Consider the following 20544-nt stretch of genomic DNA (forward strand, 5'->3'; position numbering starts at 1 on the left):
CTGGRGATGAGCAATGAGAGGGGGAAGGACTGCACTTTGCGTGTGCAGAGCTCAACACTCCCCAAAGCCTGGGAGAAACAGGTACGAATGGAGAGTAGATGTACAGTCAGGTACCACCTGCGCAGCAATTTCTGAAAAAACACAATAAAATGCTGCACTGCACATCAGTAAGGACAAAAACATTGCATTTCTCCAGAAGTGGAATATAGTCACAGCTCTAGCATATATGCTACTTAAATTCTCAGTATTTATTTTATTGTTCTTTATAAACTTCTACCGTACTTCCTTTCAGCAGCTGTTACCAGCTTTTTCACTTCTTGAGATGACTGGAAAGAAACTATGCAATGAAACCTGCTGGGTTTTGTTTTTCAGTATTCTCCAAACACACACAACAGATGTGCTCAARAGCTCTACGGAAAAGGGTATGTGAAAATCAAGTGTAACAGGTGACAGTCACAGAAGTTACCTACTATCCTTGCATCAGGGTCACGCTTCTCTCACTGAGACAAGCTGACTTCTACTGACTGGCTTCTGGAAAGCCAGCCTCTGATACCTTCTTCGTTTAGGGCGGTTTCACTGGAATTTGCTTGTAATCATTTCTGTCATTAAAGTTAATTTACATATGAAGATATGAGAGAATACAGCCTTGATTTTACAGTACTCAAATCGAGCTCTGGAACACAGCTTTGGAAAAAGCAATCATAGAAAACACCCAAAAAGGAAAGTGGTTGCATTCCCAGGCTATTGTAAGGGTTACATGATTAGCTGAGGTGCAAAGCTCATACAGTTCCTCACCTCTGACCCCCCCCGTGGATGGTGACAAAGGCCAGTGGTGGGGAGCTGTCCCACTTCCGTGTCCCGACACCTCCAGCAACAGCTCCCACCTCCCTGCTTCGCCCAGGAGGCCGCGCACTGCAGCCGCTCCAAGGTCCGTACGTTTTCCAAGGCAGAACAAAGGCGACGCGGCCAGGCCCTGCCTTCTGAAGGAACATCTATTTCCTTTTCACCCTTCTATTTTTGCCAAATTTGTATCAGACAACTCAGTCCCTAAAATTTTAGGGTTTTTTTTGTGTGTTTGTATAATCATTCTGTATTGCTCCTTATTTCCTGCTGGCTTTTTATTTGGATCTGCTCCTTGTTCTTCCAAGATGCACATGAAGGCGAAAGGAGTTTGAAAAACAACCGCGATACTGAGATGAGATGTTTCTTTGGTGCTCCAAGACAAAATTTGATGAAAACATCCTCTGTTCCCCCATGGATTCCATTTCATTAGGCAGTAGATACCACAAAGGCAACAGAGGTCTCCCAGGGACTGCCTTGTCCATCTTGGGAAAAAAAAAAAAAGAGGGCCACACTAACAAAAACTGTATTTAAATTCCATGCTAGCAGGGTGGTAAGAAGAGAAACAAAACCAAACACAATGACTATGTGAGGCAAAACCTGAAAGATTGAAGAGGGTTTCCCAAATGTCTGGATACTACATAATAATAGTAATAGAAGAGCATGCTAGAAACAAACATCTAAGACRGCTCCTTAGTCTAAAGGATATACAACCTAAAAATACACGGAAATGAAAGGAAATTAAGAAATATCTTTTTATGTTTTTGGTTACTTTCTGAGCTTTGTTCTTCGTTCAGAATTTTGTTTCCTAATCACTACCTATTTGTTTAGTTTACTGCTGAATTATATTTCCAAATGGGAAAATGTATGTTGCATTGTGTATTCAGGCACAGATTCCCACGGGTACGTACGTGTTAGTGTAAGAAGCAGACAGCTGCAAGTCTTCAGCTACCGCAGACCTGTCACAATTCCACTTTATGTTTTTTCCTTTAAGAAAAATAATCTAGCATCGTTTGCAACCCCAAAGTTTAGACAGTGGAAGCTGTATTACACACCATCTTGCAAAACCATGCTATTGACCAAGACGTGAAAAATCTAAAAAATGTCTATGAACTGGAAGCTAAAGCCAAAGAAAGGATAGAGCAGGCRACCCATGAAGCCTACGACCATCTAACCCCACGCTGCTCTTAGTACTATCCAAGTTCTAGAAACAATTGCTACAATTTTCAAAAGCCTGTGAGTGATTTAATGTTCATTAATGTTCACTGCAAGAGGATTTCAGTTCCTAAGCCATACGCTCTTTTTTGAAAATGTTACCCATATATTTTTCACGCAAATAAAGACTTATATTATGCACGAATTGATGGCTTCGCAAAATGCGCACCACAACCACGATATCTTAGGTGTTGTCCTCAACAGGGCCTTAATGAAGGCACACTGGTAAATGCAATTAGGAAGCACTAATCAACATGTGTACGTCTCAACTGTTGGCAACATCATCTCTATGGATACCGCTGCTTGCGGGTCTAAGAGATATAGACCCCAAACCAGGACTTAGTCGAACATTAGAATTTGCATCTCCTTAATTTGCAGTAAGATGACATTTCTAACGAACAACATAATTCCTTGTCCAATCTTAAACTCAACTGGATTAGTAATAAAGAAGAAATTCACAGTTTTTCTATAATTTGCCTGTAAGTCAAAAGCCCTGTTCCAAACTAATATTGCTTATGAAAATATTTTCATGAAAAAAATAAGGATTCTCGCTTCTGCACCACACATACGGTAGACAAAGTTGCAACGAATTACTTCAAAGTAATATGGCCGTTGTCATCTTGAGGGTCATGAAGGGAAAACGGAAGTTGAGGATTTGAGAAATTTCTGGTGGAAAAATAATCATAAATGGCCTTTCATTGTACAAAGGTAGCTGTTTACTCTGATGGTATCACAAAAACAGTATCTATACGATGGTTTAAACTAGAGTAAATTTTAATATACTTCCTAGGAGAAACATCTCAATAATATTCATTTATTTAGATTGGAAAGATCTCATGCAGAGAAGTACCTATGCTGAGATCAAAGACCATTACCACAGATTAATAATACACTAATCATCATCAAAGGACAAAACAGCAAGCACATACACATTTATCTGCCACAGGTCAGGCTAAAAGATTCCAATGGCTTATCTTGGACATAAACTATTAATTTCTGTACTAAGGGAAACATGCCACAGGCCAAATCAAACATCCTCCTTATTCCAATTTCTATAGAAAATTTCTCCCTCAAGTTTCCAAACAAATTCATATTCAAATAAATGAATATAACTTGAATTCCAATAAATTCAAAATCTTTCAAAAATCCTCTTAAAAAAAAGTGCAGACCTCATGGAAAACATACTCCTGGTTAATATGCAGTTATGCTAACGCACTCCAAGAGCGGCCCTGCCAAACTCGGCTTAGCCCCTGCTCAGATGCACSCGTGCCTGGACAGAATGGGTCCCAGGCCATCTATGGAGTTGGAAGACAAAACATTACATTCTGCTCAGACATCAATAGACAACCATAAAGATGGCAGTATTATTAGGACATTTCTGCCTGTTAATCTCYAACAGCCTAGCCACATCAAAAGAGCTTACTGGAGTACCAGAAAGAAGTCAAAATAATCAAACTAATGTCCCTTCTTCTGGCTAGTTTTCCTTTATAATACTCAGCACTCAGATAAGACTTTTTAAACTTATTTAGAGCTGGATCCAGGCCAGCGTGTTTTGCCTCAAAGAAATCTCAACGATGGCACAGGAAGTGACACTGACTCATTATTAAAGATAATATCACCGAAGCACCTCTGATTGCTGGGCATTCAGCCTAGGCACCATAGTCCAATCTGGTATCAAATCACTGCAGAAGCCCACTGGCTCCTCCAATGGCTACGTCCTACTGTAAAGCTTCCTACTAATCACAAAGAACATCACACAAATAACGTTTATTTTTGTATACAGCAAAGATAAATGATGGAAATTAAACTCAACAATTTCTATCCCACTGAGCATCTACATTTATGAACACTTCTTTCAATAGTTGGGTAATGACAAGCACAGAAAAAAAAAAAGGGAAAGAAGAAAAAAAGAGTATTCTAAAAATATACTACTCTTTTTCCTGGATTAGTGTGTCTACAGTTAAATATAAACTGTGCTCTATAAATTATCAAACACAATGTCAAATTCTGAAGTGCACTCCGCAATCTCTCGCAGAGTACACGAAACACAGAAAATGATAATTTTGTCCTGGCCCAGTTAGTCAAAAGAACAATGTGCTACTGTGCTAGATTATGGAGTTAGTTGCCATCAATGGTCATATTAAAAATGGCCACAACCGCTACAGTAGTTGCGCATTGAAAATTTCAGGACCCTGCATCAAGCAAAGAGCTAATTCCCTGAGCAGCTGCTCTTACAGGAAGGAAATTAACAGCAATATTGCCACATTATAGCTGGCACATGCATATTAGGAAGAATTTCCAGCGTTCACGCTTTGTGCTAAAAAATCAACTTCCCCCTACTCATYTACTGCCAGCAACTTCATTTGGAACAAAGATATAAAGGGAACGGTATTAGAACTATTTTTATTTAAGAAGTATTTGTTTACACGTGTTATTATTYCTATGGTGTCACGAACATGCCTTCTGCTCTACAGAAATAAAAAGACGAGCCTTTGCCCACCAGTTCTCAGGCTCTTCTGCACATAGCAAAAAGGCACTGACCACCATTTGAAGGGCAAGGATTGCCACTAGGAAAAGACGAATACAAGGAGAGCAATTAACAGAGTCACATTTAGAAGCACGGGGATCAAATTAAAAAACACAACAACAAAAAAAMMCCCAAATTCCCTTACCCCCAAACAGAATGTGTTAATGCTTCACTACACTGTAGTTAACTTAAACAGGGGTTGTTTAATGCTGTTGAATTGTGAGTTTTATATAACCTAATACCAAATAGCTGAAGACAACGGGAGGCTACATGCCAGCTTAAAAGGACCTAGAAAAGCTATGGCCTTCTCTCCACRATTAGCATTCGAATCAGTACAAAAGTTCATCAGTATTTTGTGGTTTACTATGATTCTCTCCAACCAGAACTACTATAAAAAGGTTCATTTCCACACACCGTAAGTGTATGACAGACAAAAGAGTTCAAATTAAACCATATATTGGGGAAAAAAAAAAAGTGAAGTCTTCCAAGGAAGTTTAGTCTAACAATAATTCTCAAAGTCACAAATATCACTTTTGCTTTTAATAGCAATGGGAAAACGTGGCCTTCTGGCAACTGTACTGCAATAGATAAYATAATAGAGTCAGTTCCTAGAATTCTACATTCTCGTTGGGCAATTATAACATTATACTACAAGATGAGTCAGATCTATTTTAAATCATAAATTGTAAGTATTGTTGTCTTTGCTAGTTTTTAAGTATGCAACAATGAAAGACTCATAAGGAAAAAGATGACAAACTTCCTTCATCCCTCATGTACCTGCAAAAGCTTTTAAAAGCACTCAGCCTAGGACTTGATACCTCAAAGCAGACATGAAAAAAAAAACAAATGGCTACTCCGAACTAGGGCGCACGCAATCACAGGCCAACCCACAGGGTCCGAGCACAGTGCAGTTACCTGCTCCAGTAGCAGTTTTGGGGCTCTGCATGGTGGGTCAGATGGGACAAAGTTCTCAAAGGTCCCCAAGGGAGCTGAAAGCAGAGGGAGCTGTTTGGCTCTCCTCCCACACCTCAGCAAATGCACCCAGGTACGTGGCGGAAGGACTGKATTTGAAGGACTTACGCTACTGGGAAGCCTCCAGTGGTATCACGGTCCTCCACCAGCACAGYGCATCACTTAAGCAAACAGAAGAGCATTCGGTGGGGGACCTTCTTGAAGCATTACAAATTACAGAACGACTTCCGATATTTGTTTGCATCTGTTTTAAAGCAAACATTTGTTACCGTGTTTCTTTTACCTCCAAGACTTCAAAAGCGGCCAAATACACCACCACTCTGCTTCTGAAAAATACCGGTGCACAACTCCCGATTGGGAAAAATACCAACCGTAACGTATGGGAGGTTGCCCAGTAATAAAAAGGAGTTTAATATTAAAAAAATAAAATAAGTTTACCCGACAAAAAGTATTTTTTGGAATTCAAGGACATATAATTTCCCATCGCAACAGCATCTGACGCAATTGCRTGTGCCTTAGCAACAAAGGCGTACTACAGAATTTTATATACATCACGACTAAATATTGTCAAAGCCAGGCTTGTATTTTACTGTGCGACTACACCATTTCCAGAAAGCACGCACAACGCTTTCGCTATCCTATTTTTTAAAAATATTCTCTCTGTCTTTTYATCCCATTTAATTAAGGATTCCTTGCTGGTTCGCAGCATTTCCTGACTCTTACAGATTATTTTCTTCACTGGGGAGAGAAGTCTCCACGTAAGACACAATCAAGGGTAGAACAATAGGTAAGAATGACTCTCAGCTTGTTCTCTACTTTATAGAGCCCTAAAGAAAAGATAATGCATTAAGAGCTCCAAAATGGTTAGGGAAAACATGGATTATCGTTACAGAAAAATAAAAATAAACCTAACACTGGTGCTACTGAGCTAATTCTTAATGAATATATGCAAGTAACCCAAATGCTGTAATAAGACAATGTCAGATAGTTAGGAAAATTAATTGTATTCTTATTATAATCTCATCTGAAAGTATTTGATTTCTAACACTGATGTTCCAACGCTATTGCAAACTCTCTGCCTGAATACTTAAATAAGTAAACAACAAACAAAAGGTCTCATCTTCAGTGCCCCAAGCTATCATCCAAAACTGGCTATAATTAAAGGTGTGAACAACAAAGTAAGTAACAAACCTGCAAAGTCAAGGTTCTGAGAAATTAATGGGCATCACACCACCGCACCAGTTCAGATTTATCACTCATTATCTCCCCGACTAGCACAGTGCAGTTTCACATATTTGTGCCTCATTCTCCTTCCTCCAAGCCTTTCCTTCCTTTTCTAGATGGCTAATTTTAGACAATTACTGCCTCTGACACATTGAGACCTTTTCTCCCTCCTTTCTTCTTCTTGCTGTAAAGCTAGCGACCTACAAAAGCCCCCTGTACCTAAAATATTCCAGGATTTTAGAAAGTAAAGATGGATCATTTGAAGCAAGAGAAAAAAAGAAAGAGCAAAGAGCAAACAGTATCTGAATACCCGTTTCTTCAACATCTCCACTTTGCATTATCTCAAATGGTTAAATGTACTCAAATGCAAAGGCTAAGTCTAAGTGTGTGTCCACATTAAACACTGATTTTATTAGGATTAAATTTATCTTACTTGTTGAATAGAAATGTTACCCTCATCTTTGCAAAAGTCTTTAGCAAATCAAAAATGCGTCTTTAAAGTTACTTGGAAGTCCTATGCTTTTGGTAACTGGACATTTACACGAACRATTGAAAAGTATTATATTACGTGAATGCCCTTTCTGTTCTCGTACAAATCCCAACATTTTCTTTAACCACCATACAAATGAGAGGGGAAGATACACATGCATAAACACATACATAAAAATACATGCATACTCATCTCTTCCTCCATCCTACTGRGAAAGAAAAAGAGAAAGAGAAAGAGACAGAGAGGGAGGGAGRGRGRGAGAGAGAGAGAGAGAGAGAGAGAGGAGTGTAATGGGGGAGGGGTGGCTTTCCATCACAGATTAGCAAATTTTGCAAAATCTGGCCCATCATCTACAGAGGTACCATGCTTTTTAACACCGTCTCACTTACAAAAAAGACTGTTTGCGCCCACTTCTCCCCCAAAACCCCAATGACATTGAAAAAAATACTGCATTGCAGTATTTGCCAGTGCATCAGAGTGTATCCAGTCAGCTGTCCCACAGACACAAATGTACATTTTAATGYGTCCAGGCATGTAAATTAGTTGTCTAGTGGACACAGACTGCTCAAACAGACAAGCGGATCTGTCAAGTTATGTGCATCTCTCTCCCTCTCACTATAATATTCTCTACTACTGCCCATTTCTTGCCTGGGGTGTTTGCTGAAATATTCTGAAAGCGCAAGTTGCCAAAGGAAACAACAAATTCCCCTGCTAGAACATGGGATGCAATGATACTTTATTTCACTTAAAAAACCTTGGGGTGGTGAGTGGCTCTAGGTTATGTACCAAGAGCATGACAATTACACGCAGAAAATAACCTGCATTTAACTAATACACTCACAGCATACCAAGTAGGAAGGTTGAGGAAAAATTTCACTGTAACCTAGAAGATATTATTTTAAAAAAATTAATACATTAAATATATGTAAGATTAACGCAACTGGATTTTCTTCAATAGAGTCAAAATATTTAACAGGACCAAATAAAGATGATGAAGACTATTCCAAACCCATTCAAATGGGATTTTTAAATATACCCCTTCTAATTCGTTGTAACCATCCTTTGTCACAACAGCTCGGGCTCACTTTGAGAGAGCTCAAAAAGGTAAAATTAATAAAGGGAGAGAAAGCAAAGGAGGCTACCAAGCCAGTCAACGGTGGAGGAGCATCTCTGTATCTAACATGGGAACTTGATTAGCAAAGTACATGGGAAGAGAATTTTAAACTGATGGCTGCTATTGATGTTGCATCAATAGCTAAACGTACAATTTCATTCYGACTAGTTGGTCATAAAGACAACATTTTTTTTTTAAATACCATGTCTAAAGACAACTACGCTTTCTCCACCTTTTTGTCTGAACAGAAAGGGGTTTTACATTTTAATCTTTCTTTAGCATAAATGGCAATCTCTTAATTAAATTTCACTAACTTAACTATTTTCCTCCATGAGGATCTACAATGCAATCTTTTGCATGCAAAATGAGAATGTCACTATGTACGTGCAGGCTGTGTTCATTAATATAATCTTAAAACAAAGAAAAGAGGAAGATTGGGGCAGGAACACGTGCGCCAAAACCCAAGAAATACATTATTTTAAACCTTTGTAGAAATACCRAATTGAACAGAAAATGAAAATGTAACTACTAGCTGATGACTCTTAAAACAAACAATGCAGCTGTGTATAATAAAAGCCCCCTTATTTGTTCTCCTGACTGAGTTAACAGATTTGGAACACAGTATCTCTGTTTTGGATAGAAGAAAATTTTTTTACTCTCATGTACAACTATATAATACATGTCAGAATACAGCTGTGTGCACATGCACAAACTGTAAGASACAATTTTACACACGCACGCACACACACCCTCAAGGTTTTTTCCCCTTTGCAGTGTAAAGCAGTGTAGTTTTCAGAGGGCCATTCAATTACTTCTCTCCAGAAAGCATTGCAGCAGAGGCAATACTTAAAACAAAGCAAATTCAAAGGGGGATTTGATTTCTTTTTGTTCATTTTTTCAACTTAGCACAAGCATTCCCGTTTGAATTTGCATTCGAAGCAGTCCTGCACAAGAGAGAGCAAGAAAGTAAAAATATCTGAAATTCTGGAGACAGAAAGAAAGGCGTGTGCTCTAGCCTTGCTGTGCTTCTCTTGTGCCTCCTGATGTGTGATAGATGAGCATTTTCTGGGCAACCACATTTTTATATCTTTTACGCTACCGTCTATCACTTACTAGTCTACTACGCTTTTCAACACTTCTGGCACCAATAGCCTTGTTTAAAGATGCACTTCTGCTATTTCACGTTATTGTTTGCCACCATAATAAGAGACCATCACAATTAGCAAAATATTCAGCTGCAGTTTAAAAAGTAAAGTTGCCACAAGGAGCCTAACATTGAAAGYGGATATTGCCACAGCACACATATAACAGACTGTGGCTAAAGGTGGGGCTGGAGACGAAGAGGAGAATAATCTCATTATTTTYGTAAATTCTGCTCAGTGCATAAACTGTAGGATATGATGAACTCCCCTGAACTGATTATTCTGCCATATAACCATCTGATTTTGTAAAAATACCAATATCACTTAACACAAAATCACTGCTTAGGGTAAATTCATTCTACCTACTGTTCTCATAGGGACATTTGCTGGAAAATTCTAAGAAATGATTTGCAGAAGCTATCAGCTGTGGGAGTTCACTATTATACCTCTGTCAACTTCATTCAATATAATTTACATTTTTTTTTATACTGCCTCACAGGATTCCTTGCAATTTTTTGCACGTACAATTTCACAGCAGGAGAAAAAAGGAGGAGAAAAAAAAAGAGAGATAACCCTCTTTTGCAGAGGAGAAAGAACAGATGCTTAAAAACAGATTTCTAGAAATCACTGTAAGCCTGAGCCAGAAATGTAATTAACACCTATTTATAAAGAATAATTAAAGTTGTGACTGCCACAAAGAACAGCAAAGATAATCGAGGTAGCCCCTGTTTTTTTTTGGGGGGGGGGTCCTTTTTTTTCCTTTTTTTTTTTTTTTTTTTTTTTTCCTTTTTTTTTTTTTTTTTTTTTTTTACACTGTTTGCAGTATTCCCACATGATTGCCACCTGCTCCCCCACTCAGCTTCCCCTATGCTCGTTTCCCCGGCAACCTTTCATTGGCTTTTCCTCCCAGCTATCGCTTTCAGTTCGGCTGCTCAGTCTAATCTTATTTGTTTTACACCCATCAAAACAAGCAGCTAGACAAAGACAATCCTGTAAGAATGGGAAAAGACCGTCGCTTTGTTTCCCAGTTATAATAAATATCCACGGCAGAAAGTCTGCAAAACGTTAAATTAAAGGGGAGAAAAAGCGGCAGCCCTTGCAGGAGCGCGGCGTATTGTGAAGGTTTTTCCTCCCCCACCCCCACCCCCCGATTGCACTGCTCTGTAAAATTCAAAGTCTCTAATAGTTGTATTTGATCATGCCATTTTGCACAATCTGTAAGGAAAGCATAAAAGAGAACCGAGACGAGCCCATTCCGATTTCTCTGCCAGGAGAATATCCTAAAAATAGAAATACTATTTTCACATAAATGGCTTTGACTTCTCCCAGTATTAAAAAAACAAAACAAAACAACTCCCTCCCCACCCCCCCACCCCAGCACAAAAAAACACACCCTTCTATTCACTACAGCACCGGCTCCATAGGAAACGCAATACCTAAATTTTAGAGGCGATTATTAGATTTGTACTTAGCACCGGTGCGATACAAACGGAGATTAAAAGGCATCATCCGCTGCCTGATCGGCAGGCGCACGCAGCACCATGACATTGTGCCTGTCAGCGGGGACCATCCCCGCTCCACCGAAATGCAACGCTCAAGGCAAGCGGCGTGAAGTGCCATCGCAGCTAGATACGTTAAACATACACATATATATATATATGTATCATATATACGTATGTATATCCCGTAGAAATAAACAAGGATCCGCAATTTTATTTACGACTCGCAATCTGCTACCCGAAACAAAAGAAATTCATGAGGCACACAGAAGCTATACAAAACCTGCGAGCAGCCTCTCGGCGTTCACTTACCATTTTCAAGCCATTCCACTCCATCTGTGATCACAAAGATGGACCCTTACAGCCCCTCACAGAGTCAAAAGCAAAAAGAACGTTATGTAAAAGCTGACATTCCTTCTTACAGTACCGCTGCCCAACGATGCAACAAAATCGACATATACTAGGCGCTGCAACACATACAAGCCTCCTCCTCTTTTTATGAGGTCATGACAGGAAACTCTTTGAAATACAATATGCAGCATTTACTGAAGCTCATATAAATCACTCTCTTTAAAATTACCATACCTATTGCGCAGTCCACCAAAAGAAAATTACCAATCTCGAGGCTTTTTTTCCCAAGGATTTTGCTCTGCATTTGTATCTCCAAAATGTCAATGTGGAAATTAACTCCCCCCCCTCCCCGCCACTTAAAAAAAAAAAAAAAAAAAAGCCTCTTCTTCCTTTTGCATTTCAGTTAGCCACATACCAGCCTTGCATTAGAAATGAGCTATTTCTTTATTCTGAGAGAAATCACAATTACCTTAAAATGACAAAGTACATCCTTTATTAAAGGATATGCACACATTAAATATGAAAGAAAGAGAGAGATAGACACAGAGAGAGACAGAGAAAGCAGGGGAGAGAGAAAGGGAGAGGAAAAAAGGGAGAGAGAATGTACAAACAAATCAGTAGCAGAAAACTAAATTCATGTGAAAACACAGACTGAGAATGATGCAGATTTGGGGAAATCTATATGTTAGATTCTATATCTATCTATATATAAAATTGCTATAAGCAGATTTTAAATCTACTAATACCTACCATAACCATTCTTAATGGCAAATATTGGGTCTTGAAAGGCTTCAACTCTTCTAAAGATTTGCTAAGGTTTCAGGGAATTATTTTTATTGTTATTTTTTAAAGATCCACAAAGCACAGTGCAGACGTTTGTGCAGCAAAAGAAAAAAAAAAAAAAAAAAAAGGAGGAGAGAGAGAGCGCCCTGTGCTGAAGCCCCCCGATTCTAGGATGTAGATAAGAACAACTGAACAGAGCCTTGCTGGAATTGGCTTGCAGCGTCTCCTTTTTACATCCATTTATGGGACCATCTGTCAGCAGAAGCCGGGCGCCGATTGGCCGCGGAGACTAAGGGAGGCGTTGCAACATCAGGTGCTATTGAAATTAGCTACCGCCAGATTGACAATGTTAATGATTTGGTGACCTCTACAACAACAGAGACCAGATTTCTGAACTGCTGCTTGTGTCTAGTAATTAAGGCCCAGTTGAAGAAACAACACACATACATGTATTTTTACCTCTTCCCACCCTGCAAGTACAGTAACAGTTGCAGGCCACATCCACAGTTTATAAGCCTCCACCGTGGAGATGTCATACCTCAGCCATGCTTCAGTGACTACATCTTCTTACCTCTTGCACGCATGGCTTTGAGGTCCAGACTATTTTAACCACCTTATCTTTTTCGACAGTTGCTTTCTGGAGAAATGCATATTTAATGATCTGCCTCTAGGCTTAAAGATACGACAAAAGCACTTCAATGTGCATTTAAACTGCATTTATTTTCAGGTACTATTGATTTTATTAATCAGCTACTCTCTCTTTCCTTTAGCACTAGGAGTTTTTAAGATTATACATATTTTTAGAACTCGGTTTGATACTACTGTCACTTGACTTTGTCTAAAGCATAGCAGATATCTATTTATCAGAACATTCTCGCAGAATGAAAGTAGTATTCTAGAATTATTTCGCTACCTCACTTCACTACTCTTCAGCTTTACAGGAAATAAAATGATGACTAACTCTGGGCATTTAAAAGAATTTTTTTTTCCAGCCTTAGAGAGGAACGTGCTTAACTTAACAATGAACACTCATYAATCCTCCACTTGCTTCCACTGACAAACTAACAAAACTTCGATTTCAAACAGCAATATTTTACCCTCTCCCAGCCACAGCAAGTTTATAAAAAATTCTTTTAATTATGACGCATTCATTTCTTTCTCTGACTTGAGGAGCTGTTTTTCTAAAAGCGTGTATYGGCCAAACTAACAAGGCATGGCATACTATAATTGCAACTAGCCTTGAATTAACGTTCATCTAAACTAAAGCGACCACGTATTAATCTATAAATGTACGTAGGAATCATTTATTTTTAATCATTCAAGTCAACAGCTAAATATGGTTTTTAAAAGATTCAATATCATTGCAAGCGTTTTTAAACGCAAGAGCTAAAAACGGAGAAAGCTAGGATGGGCCATGATAAGCTCACTTAGCTCTTCTGGAGAAACAAAACCTGGCTACAAAACACCAAAACCACTTTCAATAATATTTAATCGGATAATCATTTTTCTAGAAGTTTTTTTTTTTTAAAGGATAAACATGCTCTCAGAACTGTTAAGCTCAGAACTGACATTCTGTACATTTTAAATTTCTTTAAACCATAGACATGCTCAAAACCACACACAAACACACCAATAAAATATACGAAATATAGTAAGCTTGTAAAATCTAGCTACAAACAGACCGAGCAAGAAGAAAATCACATTTAAAAGCATCATGCAACCTATTTGTGGAATGAGCACCGAATTCAATTAAAATATGCACAATTTAAAAGGCTGCAGAGGATTTCTCTTACCATGCATCTTTTTGAGCACATTTGTAGCTTAGTAAAAACTAGAAAAGATTAAACTAGTTCATAAGATAGATTCCCTAACTCAAATACTAAGTGACCTATTACAGTGAATACACTGGCATCAAAATGCTACAGAGATAGTATATTACCATATATTCTTGTGCAAATATACATTGAATATTAAAGTTAAATCTGTAATGCAAATTTTTACTTAAGGTCTCTTCAGGGGTTAATAACATTGCAGAAGGAATCGAGAAATTATTTTTTAAGTCTTTTCAACTTCAGCCTACTTTGTTGCTATAGATTTCTTATACATATCAAAAGAATCAGCCATTTTTCTGAAACAATAATTGCACCCTGTGCTTCTAAACAATTAGCTATTTTAACAGCCTATAAATCCAGGTACTTTGCACACTGACCACTTTTCCCAAAAAACACCCCACACATTCAGTCTTCCCGAGGAACACTAAAACAAACGCTCAAACGTCCTCAGAGGCCTCTCTCTGTAAAGACAAAGGCAGAATCCTATTGTTGAAAAAAGTCAACCTTATTCTCGTGTTTCCAATACTACCATTTATCTCGCAGGGTAAGTGACTGACCACTGCATCGCAGTTGTGACACATTTGTAAAGCATCAAATTCTCAATATAGCCTCTCCACAATCAGCCAGCAAGCCCCTGAGCAAAGCATATTTTTAATGCAATCTTCCATCCCCACAAAAAGAAACTTGTCTTAAACAGCTAATCCAATATCAAAATGAAATCACAGGGTTGTTTCCCAACCCCCCCCCTCCCTCTCCTTACCATAAATGAGCAGTTTCTTGACTCATTAATGACAGTTTCCCTTAAAAGAAGTGATCTCATATCACTGAGCCCCTCTCCACCACGCATACATCCCAAAGGTTGCGGGTATCTTAGCATCAGTAGCCGCTAGCAAGCTCTCTCATACAGAGCCCAGATGGACTATACCAGAAGCCAATTCAGCGTTAATAACTACCTACTCTGTGCAGTTTAGAAGCCTTACGTGGCATAATGTCCTAGGCAACAGCAGCCGATTGAAACCGCAAATAAAAGCCAACCCAATTCTCCAAAAGCATCAAAAGGAAAAAAAAATAATAAATTGAAGAATGATTTTTTTTAATCTCCTACTTTCATAAGATTAAACTGAATCCTTCATAAACATATGAAAAAGGAGAAAAAACAGATGCTGCCCAGAAAAAGTGACAAAATATTACCTCATTATTTAACAAAGCAGCATTAAGCGTCCTGCTGATTTCAAACATCTTGCCACAGATTTTGGTTAAGAGAAACAGAAAGAATCCTTTGCAAGCCCTCTGTCTGCAAAGGGTTCTTCAATTTTCTTGCGCACAACAGAATAGTCAATATGTTATTTCCCTAGAGTTCGCACATTAAAACATCTAGTCAGTGAGCTGAATTTTCCCCCTTATCACACAGTAGACTCCTGTTATATGTACTGCTCTCTTTGCAAGATTAGCCTGCCCCAAACATGGCTGTTGTTTAAACTATTCTTTAAAGTAACAGTTCACTCCATAACCACCAGGTGGGCAGTGTACACAGATTCAAGTAACCATCTTAAAGATTTTTCTTGGAATAGCTTTTGGTTGTGATATACAGCGCAATTCCCCCCCCTCCTCCCCCGCCCCCCATTTATCAAGCAGAAAAAAAAATTTTTTTTGCACTGTTTTGTGCCCTTCCCTTCCCAAAAGTAAGGCCAAACAAAAATCCTAAATTGCTTAACTTTCACTGGTGATTTTTTTTTTTTTTAAAGGGACCTTAAAATTCACACAGGAGCATTTCATTCAGCAAAAATGAACTAAATGATAAAACCCAATAAATTCTGAGAATAAAATGTAATTAAAAGGGAAAGTACACCCATAGAAATGCTCTCCATTGCAGAAGAAATAAAATTAACATCAAGTTCAGCATGACAATGTTTCAAGAAAACACAAAATTCAGCATGTAAATAATTCATATGTGGGTAGACTGTTAGAAAATATGAACTATATCTTCAAGCAGAATTGAAGACAACTTAATAAGATATTGCTATTGATGTATTTTGGCTTAAATTCATTTATGAAATCACTGTTACAAGCATTAGAGCACAGGACTAAAATACATGAAAAGGATACAATTTTCAACAGCACCTAAGTCTCCTAAGTTATCAAACTCTCCCCACCACATGTCTGCAAGCTATTCAGAAATGGGTTTTGTCTTATTTAAGGTCAAACACATCAAGGAATACTTCTATTACTATCAAAAAAAATTTTTTTTTTCCTCCACTCAACGCTCTACAGCAACACCCAGAGGCTTGAATTAGATCAGGATACTTTGTGTCAGGTGCTGTACAAACCCAGTAAAAAGGCCATGTTGCATAGAAGAATTTAAAAACAACATTTACAAGAATAAAGCACAAACCAGGGGTGGGAGGAGGAACAATGAACAAACAGGACCACAAAAGACCATCTTCACTGCCCAGGATGAATCGCAGTGAGGGACCTTTTCCAACTACCTGTACTGAGGCAGAACCCAAGAGGTTATTTACTGAGGTTAAGGAATAAAAGCACTACATGAAATAGGGGTTTCTTTGAGTCATCACCTACAAAGCACCATCACCCAGTTCTTTCATATATAGCAATCCTTGCTGAGTAAGTATATGCACAGTAGTGATTTTCTTTGTTGGCCTTTAACTAATATTAAAGTGATGCAGTAATGACTTAACCTTCTTGAATATGTATCGAGTTTCAAGTCATCCCTTTTTATATGAGGAGAAAGGTTATTTGCATCGATTTCTGTTTGCATGAAATAAGCTTATTTCCTCATTCACCATATGCCTTGAACACTAATTAAAAGTGTCACTTTCTTCTAATGTAAAAACGTAATCATTTAGTAAATAAGTATTCTTGGCTTTCTGGTCTTTGTGATAATCTATTTAAAGACTTTTTATTTCCAGGTAACTTCAGTGCTTTGATTACCACACATTCCACTGATTTAAAGAGAAATGTTTTATAAATATACATTTTTTTCCAAGTAAAAAGGAAAAAGGCTGAAAGTACATCTTTAAGGACCCACACTCCTCTTACCCTGAGGCAAATCCATCCAATCAATATGAAACCATTCACATGCCACCATCTGCCAAGCTGTAGAGCAATGTGGCTGGAACAGACCTCTTATAAAGCAGCAGTAGTCTCATTTTCAGTCTATTAGGAAAGCACCAGAGCTCTCATGTGCAAGGACACAAAACTCCAACTCAGACTCTTTCACACCAGTTCCTCCGTGCACTGCTGCAGACCTCCCATAATTTTTGCTGCTCGAGTTTTCACACTAATCATCAGAGCAAGAGGGAGGAGAAAATGATCAGTAACAGTCCCATTTCACTGCAGTACAAAACAAAGAATTCAATTTAATTCTATCCTAACATGATTACAGCAAACCATTTAAATGCTGCTGCCCATGAACTACAACCTGGCATTTTCCATCACTTCATTTTCACTCTTCCGGCAGATTAAACATTTGTGCTTAAAACCATGTTTATTCTTTTCTAAGACATTTCTACCATAAAGTTAGTATTTAATTCTGACCAAAGACTGTTTTGTTGTTGGCAAAGGGGAGGGTGCAGACAGATGAGGAACAAAGGAGACAGGCGCGACAAAGAGATGGATTTGAACTATAAAATGATTTAAAAGAAAACAATGGGCTAGGAAAGGACATTACACAATGCAAGCACTAGGGTTTGCCCTATGCAGTAATTCAAGAACCTCTGCAGAAACACAGTCTCCAGTTCAAGATATCGCATCTACACTATCTTAACAACACTGAGCTCATGTGTAGCGTTTTCATCAGCAGATCTCATAGTAATTTAAAATGTCATCATCCACCACTTAGACCACTGCCAAACCCACTGCATGAATTTAGCAAGAAAAAAAAAAAAGGTACTAGAGGACAAAATGAATATAATGGGATGGAAACCCCTTATGAATGTACACAGAGAGAACTGACTATTTCAAAGCCATCTGTGAAATCACAAGAAAATCTGAAAAACTTAACGCACAGTTTAGTGATGCTGAAAGTCCTCAATTTCATAACAAAAAAAAACCTAGGGTCAAATTTTCCATGGTGCCTAACCAAAAGTGAGACTTCAGGAAAGAGGAAAAAAAAGAAAAGAAAGTCAGCCCTATTAAGCAAACTGCACGTGTATGCATAGGAGATGAGACGGACCTGCTGGGGGGAGGGGGGAGAGGACACCAACAATGGCTGTACAGGGTATTTACCCATACAGTAAGTTTTTACCTGGTATTTGAACAGCTTACTGTATATTATCTATAAATAGTAACATAGTTTATTTAGCTACTGAATGTTTAAAGAAAAAAATCCTACCAACTGGCCTGTGTCAATGAAGCAGGAGTAGGTGATCGAGACTGTAACGCTGCATGACACTGAAAATGTTCTTCAGGCAACTGCTCTTTAAGGTTAGAGAATTCACATATTTGAGGAGAAGAGATTAAAATTGTTAAGGTTAGTCTATGTTTGACTGCATTATACATAAATAGTAGGGATAATTGAATGCTAAAAAAAAGAAGAGGTTTAGAGAGATCCACAAGCATAGGAAAAACTATGATTTTTGAGGAAATGGTAGGTGAAAGAAAAGATGACTGATGTGGTTTGGAGCTTTTATTTATTTGTTTCTATTTTTTGATGATTCTCTGTGGAATGCAAGAACCCACTCCTGCCTCTTGTTCTGTCCCTGCTGTGGACCCCACTGCCTAGCTGTACAAGCTCTGCTGCTGATGTAACACACTGTCTTGTACACCGAGATTCCTCTTGCTGCTAGGGAGGCTAAAATGCCATGGATATGCCTGGAAATCCTGTCACTTTTTGATCTGTGCCCAGAAAGAAAAATCCAAGACTAGATAGAGAGCTAGCTAAGAAGGTCTGGAATGAAAGGACACTTGATGCAAAACCAGACCAACTTGTTCCCCCTACATGTACACATAATCCTTGAATTAGATAGATGAAACATGAATTTAGATACATGAAACTCAGGCAAGTTGTTACAGCTCCCACAGAAATCACAGTTCAGCTGCCCTTATACATATATGCTATTTAATGTTGCTTGCCTAATTTTTTTTTCCATGCCTTATGAGATGTGCAATTTGGATGCTGCATAGTTGCTGTATCGCACCAATTTTCCAAAAAAATGTGGGTATCTTCAAATCCCACTGTGGATACTTATGCGTGAATGCTGGGAAACTGGAAAGAAATTCTCAAGGGCGCAACAGAGCACAGAGGCAACAGAACGAATAGATGTAAATAGCTCTGATTGTGAGAGGAGTCTCAGTGATATGAGCAACATGCTCATTTTCAAAACTGTAAACTGGGCTTCCAAAGCAGATTCAAGCACACACGTATGTCAGTGAAACAGGTATGCGCCCACCTAGGAAGTCAGTGAAAACCTGGAAAAACTCTACTCCGTAATGTGTGTGGGCACAAGAAAGCACAAGACCTTCAACAACCATCCCTCTGGCCACATACACTTTCCAAAATGCATAAAATTGAGCAAGAGTAAATGAGGAGGGCTCAGAGAAAGGAGCAGAGCAGGCAATGTTGAGGAAGGGAACAAGAAACAGGAGCTGAGGAGGTGGAAATTTTGCAGTAATATTAGGCCAACTGATTAGAAGGAGAAAAAAGGAAAGAAGAGGAAAACAGAACTTTATTCTTCACATAAGAGCACTGTCTGCCAGCTCAGCAAGGGCTTCCCGTGAATGTCAGAGTACAGACCAAGCAAGGAGGTGGGCCAACATCTCTATTACAATGCTAGAAAGGTTCGGAGAGCATGATTCAGCACCGAGTGCCTCCAAAGGCCAGCGCCGTCCTTGGAACCTCGACTCCATGCTCGCCTCCCAGCTAACGCTTTGCATAGCACAGCATCCACTCAGTCACACGGTATGTGCTGTCTGGCCAATTTTCAATACATTTTAAAGAACCCACATTAAGTATTGCAAAACTGAAAAGCAAAATGCAGCATATATGCTAGTGTTAATATAACAATAAGAGATATGAATAATTCTTTTCTCCACTTCCTGCTTATTTTACTTTTACTTCAGGAATACGTATTTTAATGCTTTAAGCCCCTGGATTTTGTTGAATCCAAGTTTTAATAGCTCTAAATTTAAACAGAAGAAAACATCAGACATCATAAATTCCACAGCCTGCTTTTCTATAAGTAGGATCCAATCCTGCATACAGAGAGAGTTAAAACATTTCTACACTGATGGCAGTTTCATATAATACTGTTAGCAAAGTTTCAACTGAGCACAAATGAAGAAGTTTTCAAAGATTTATGACTGCATTTTTAAAATGTATTTACTTGTAAATAATGAAAGGACCTAGATACTGAAGAAGTCTAGACTTACCAGCAAGATTTACATGAGTTCAGCCATTTTTAATGTGCCTATGCGTCAGCACAGAAACCCTCATAAAAAATGTGAACAGGGTCCTTCAACCAATATTGCCTAATTTTAAAAAAGTTGATGGATTTAGTTTAAACTGATCGCTGCTCTGAGAACACGTATGAGAATTTC

The 20544-nt window shown here is 38.5% G+C and overlaps 1 protein-coding gene across 2 annotated transcripts in view; it reads right to left on the reverse strand.

Moving 5' to 3' along the window:
* The window catches only part of ELAVL4 (ELAV like RNA binding protein 4), a 68212-nt gene extending 53346 nt beyond the window's left edge, over positions 1-14866 (reverse strand). The window contains exon 1 of one of the 2 annotated variants that reach the window (XM_026086825.1): positions 14750-14866. In XM_026086825.1, the coding sequence (XP_025942610.1) occupies positions 14750-14866 (117 nt within the window). Of the gene's footprint in view, positions 1-11335; positions 11625-14749 lie in introns of those variants that run through there. The other variant, XM_026086826.1, reaches the window with a different exon arrangement.
* Positions 14867-20544: the final 5678 nt, after the last annotated feature.

Source organism: Apteryx rowi, unplaced genomic scaffold (assembly GCF_003343035.1).
Source record: "Apteryx rowi isolate R43461 unplaced genomic scaffold, aptRow1 scaffold_7, whole genome shotgun sequence".
Taxonomy (NCBI): Eukaryota; Metazoa; Chordata; class Aves; order Apterygiformes; family Apterygidae; genus Apteryx; species Apteryx rowi.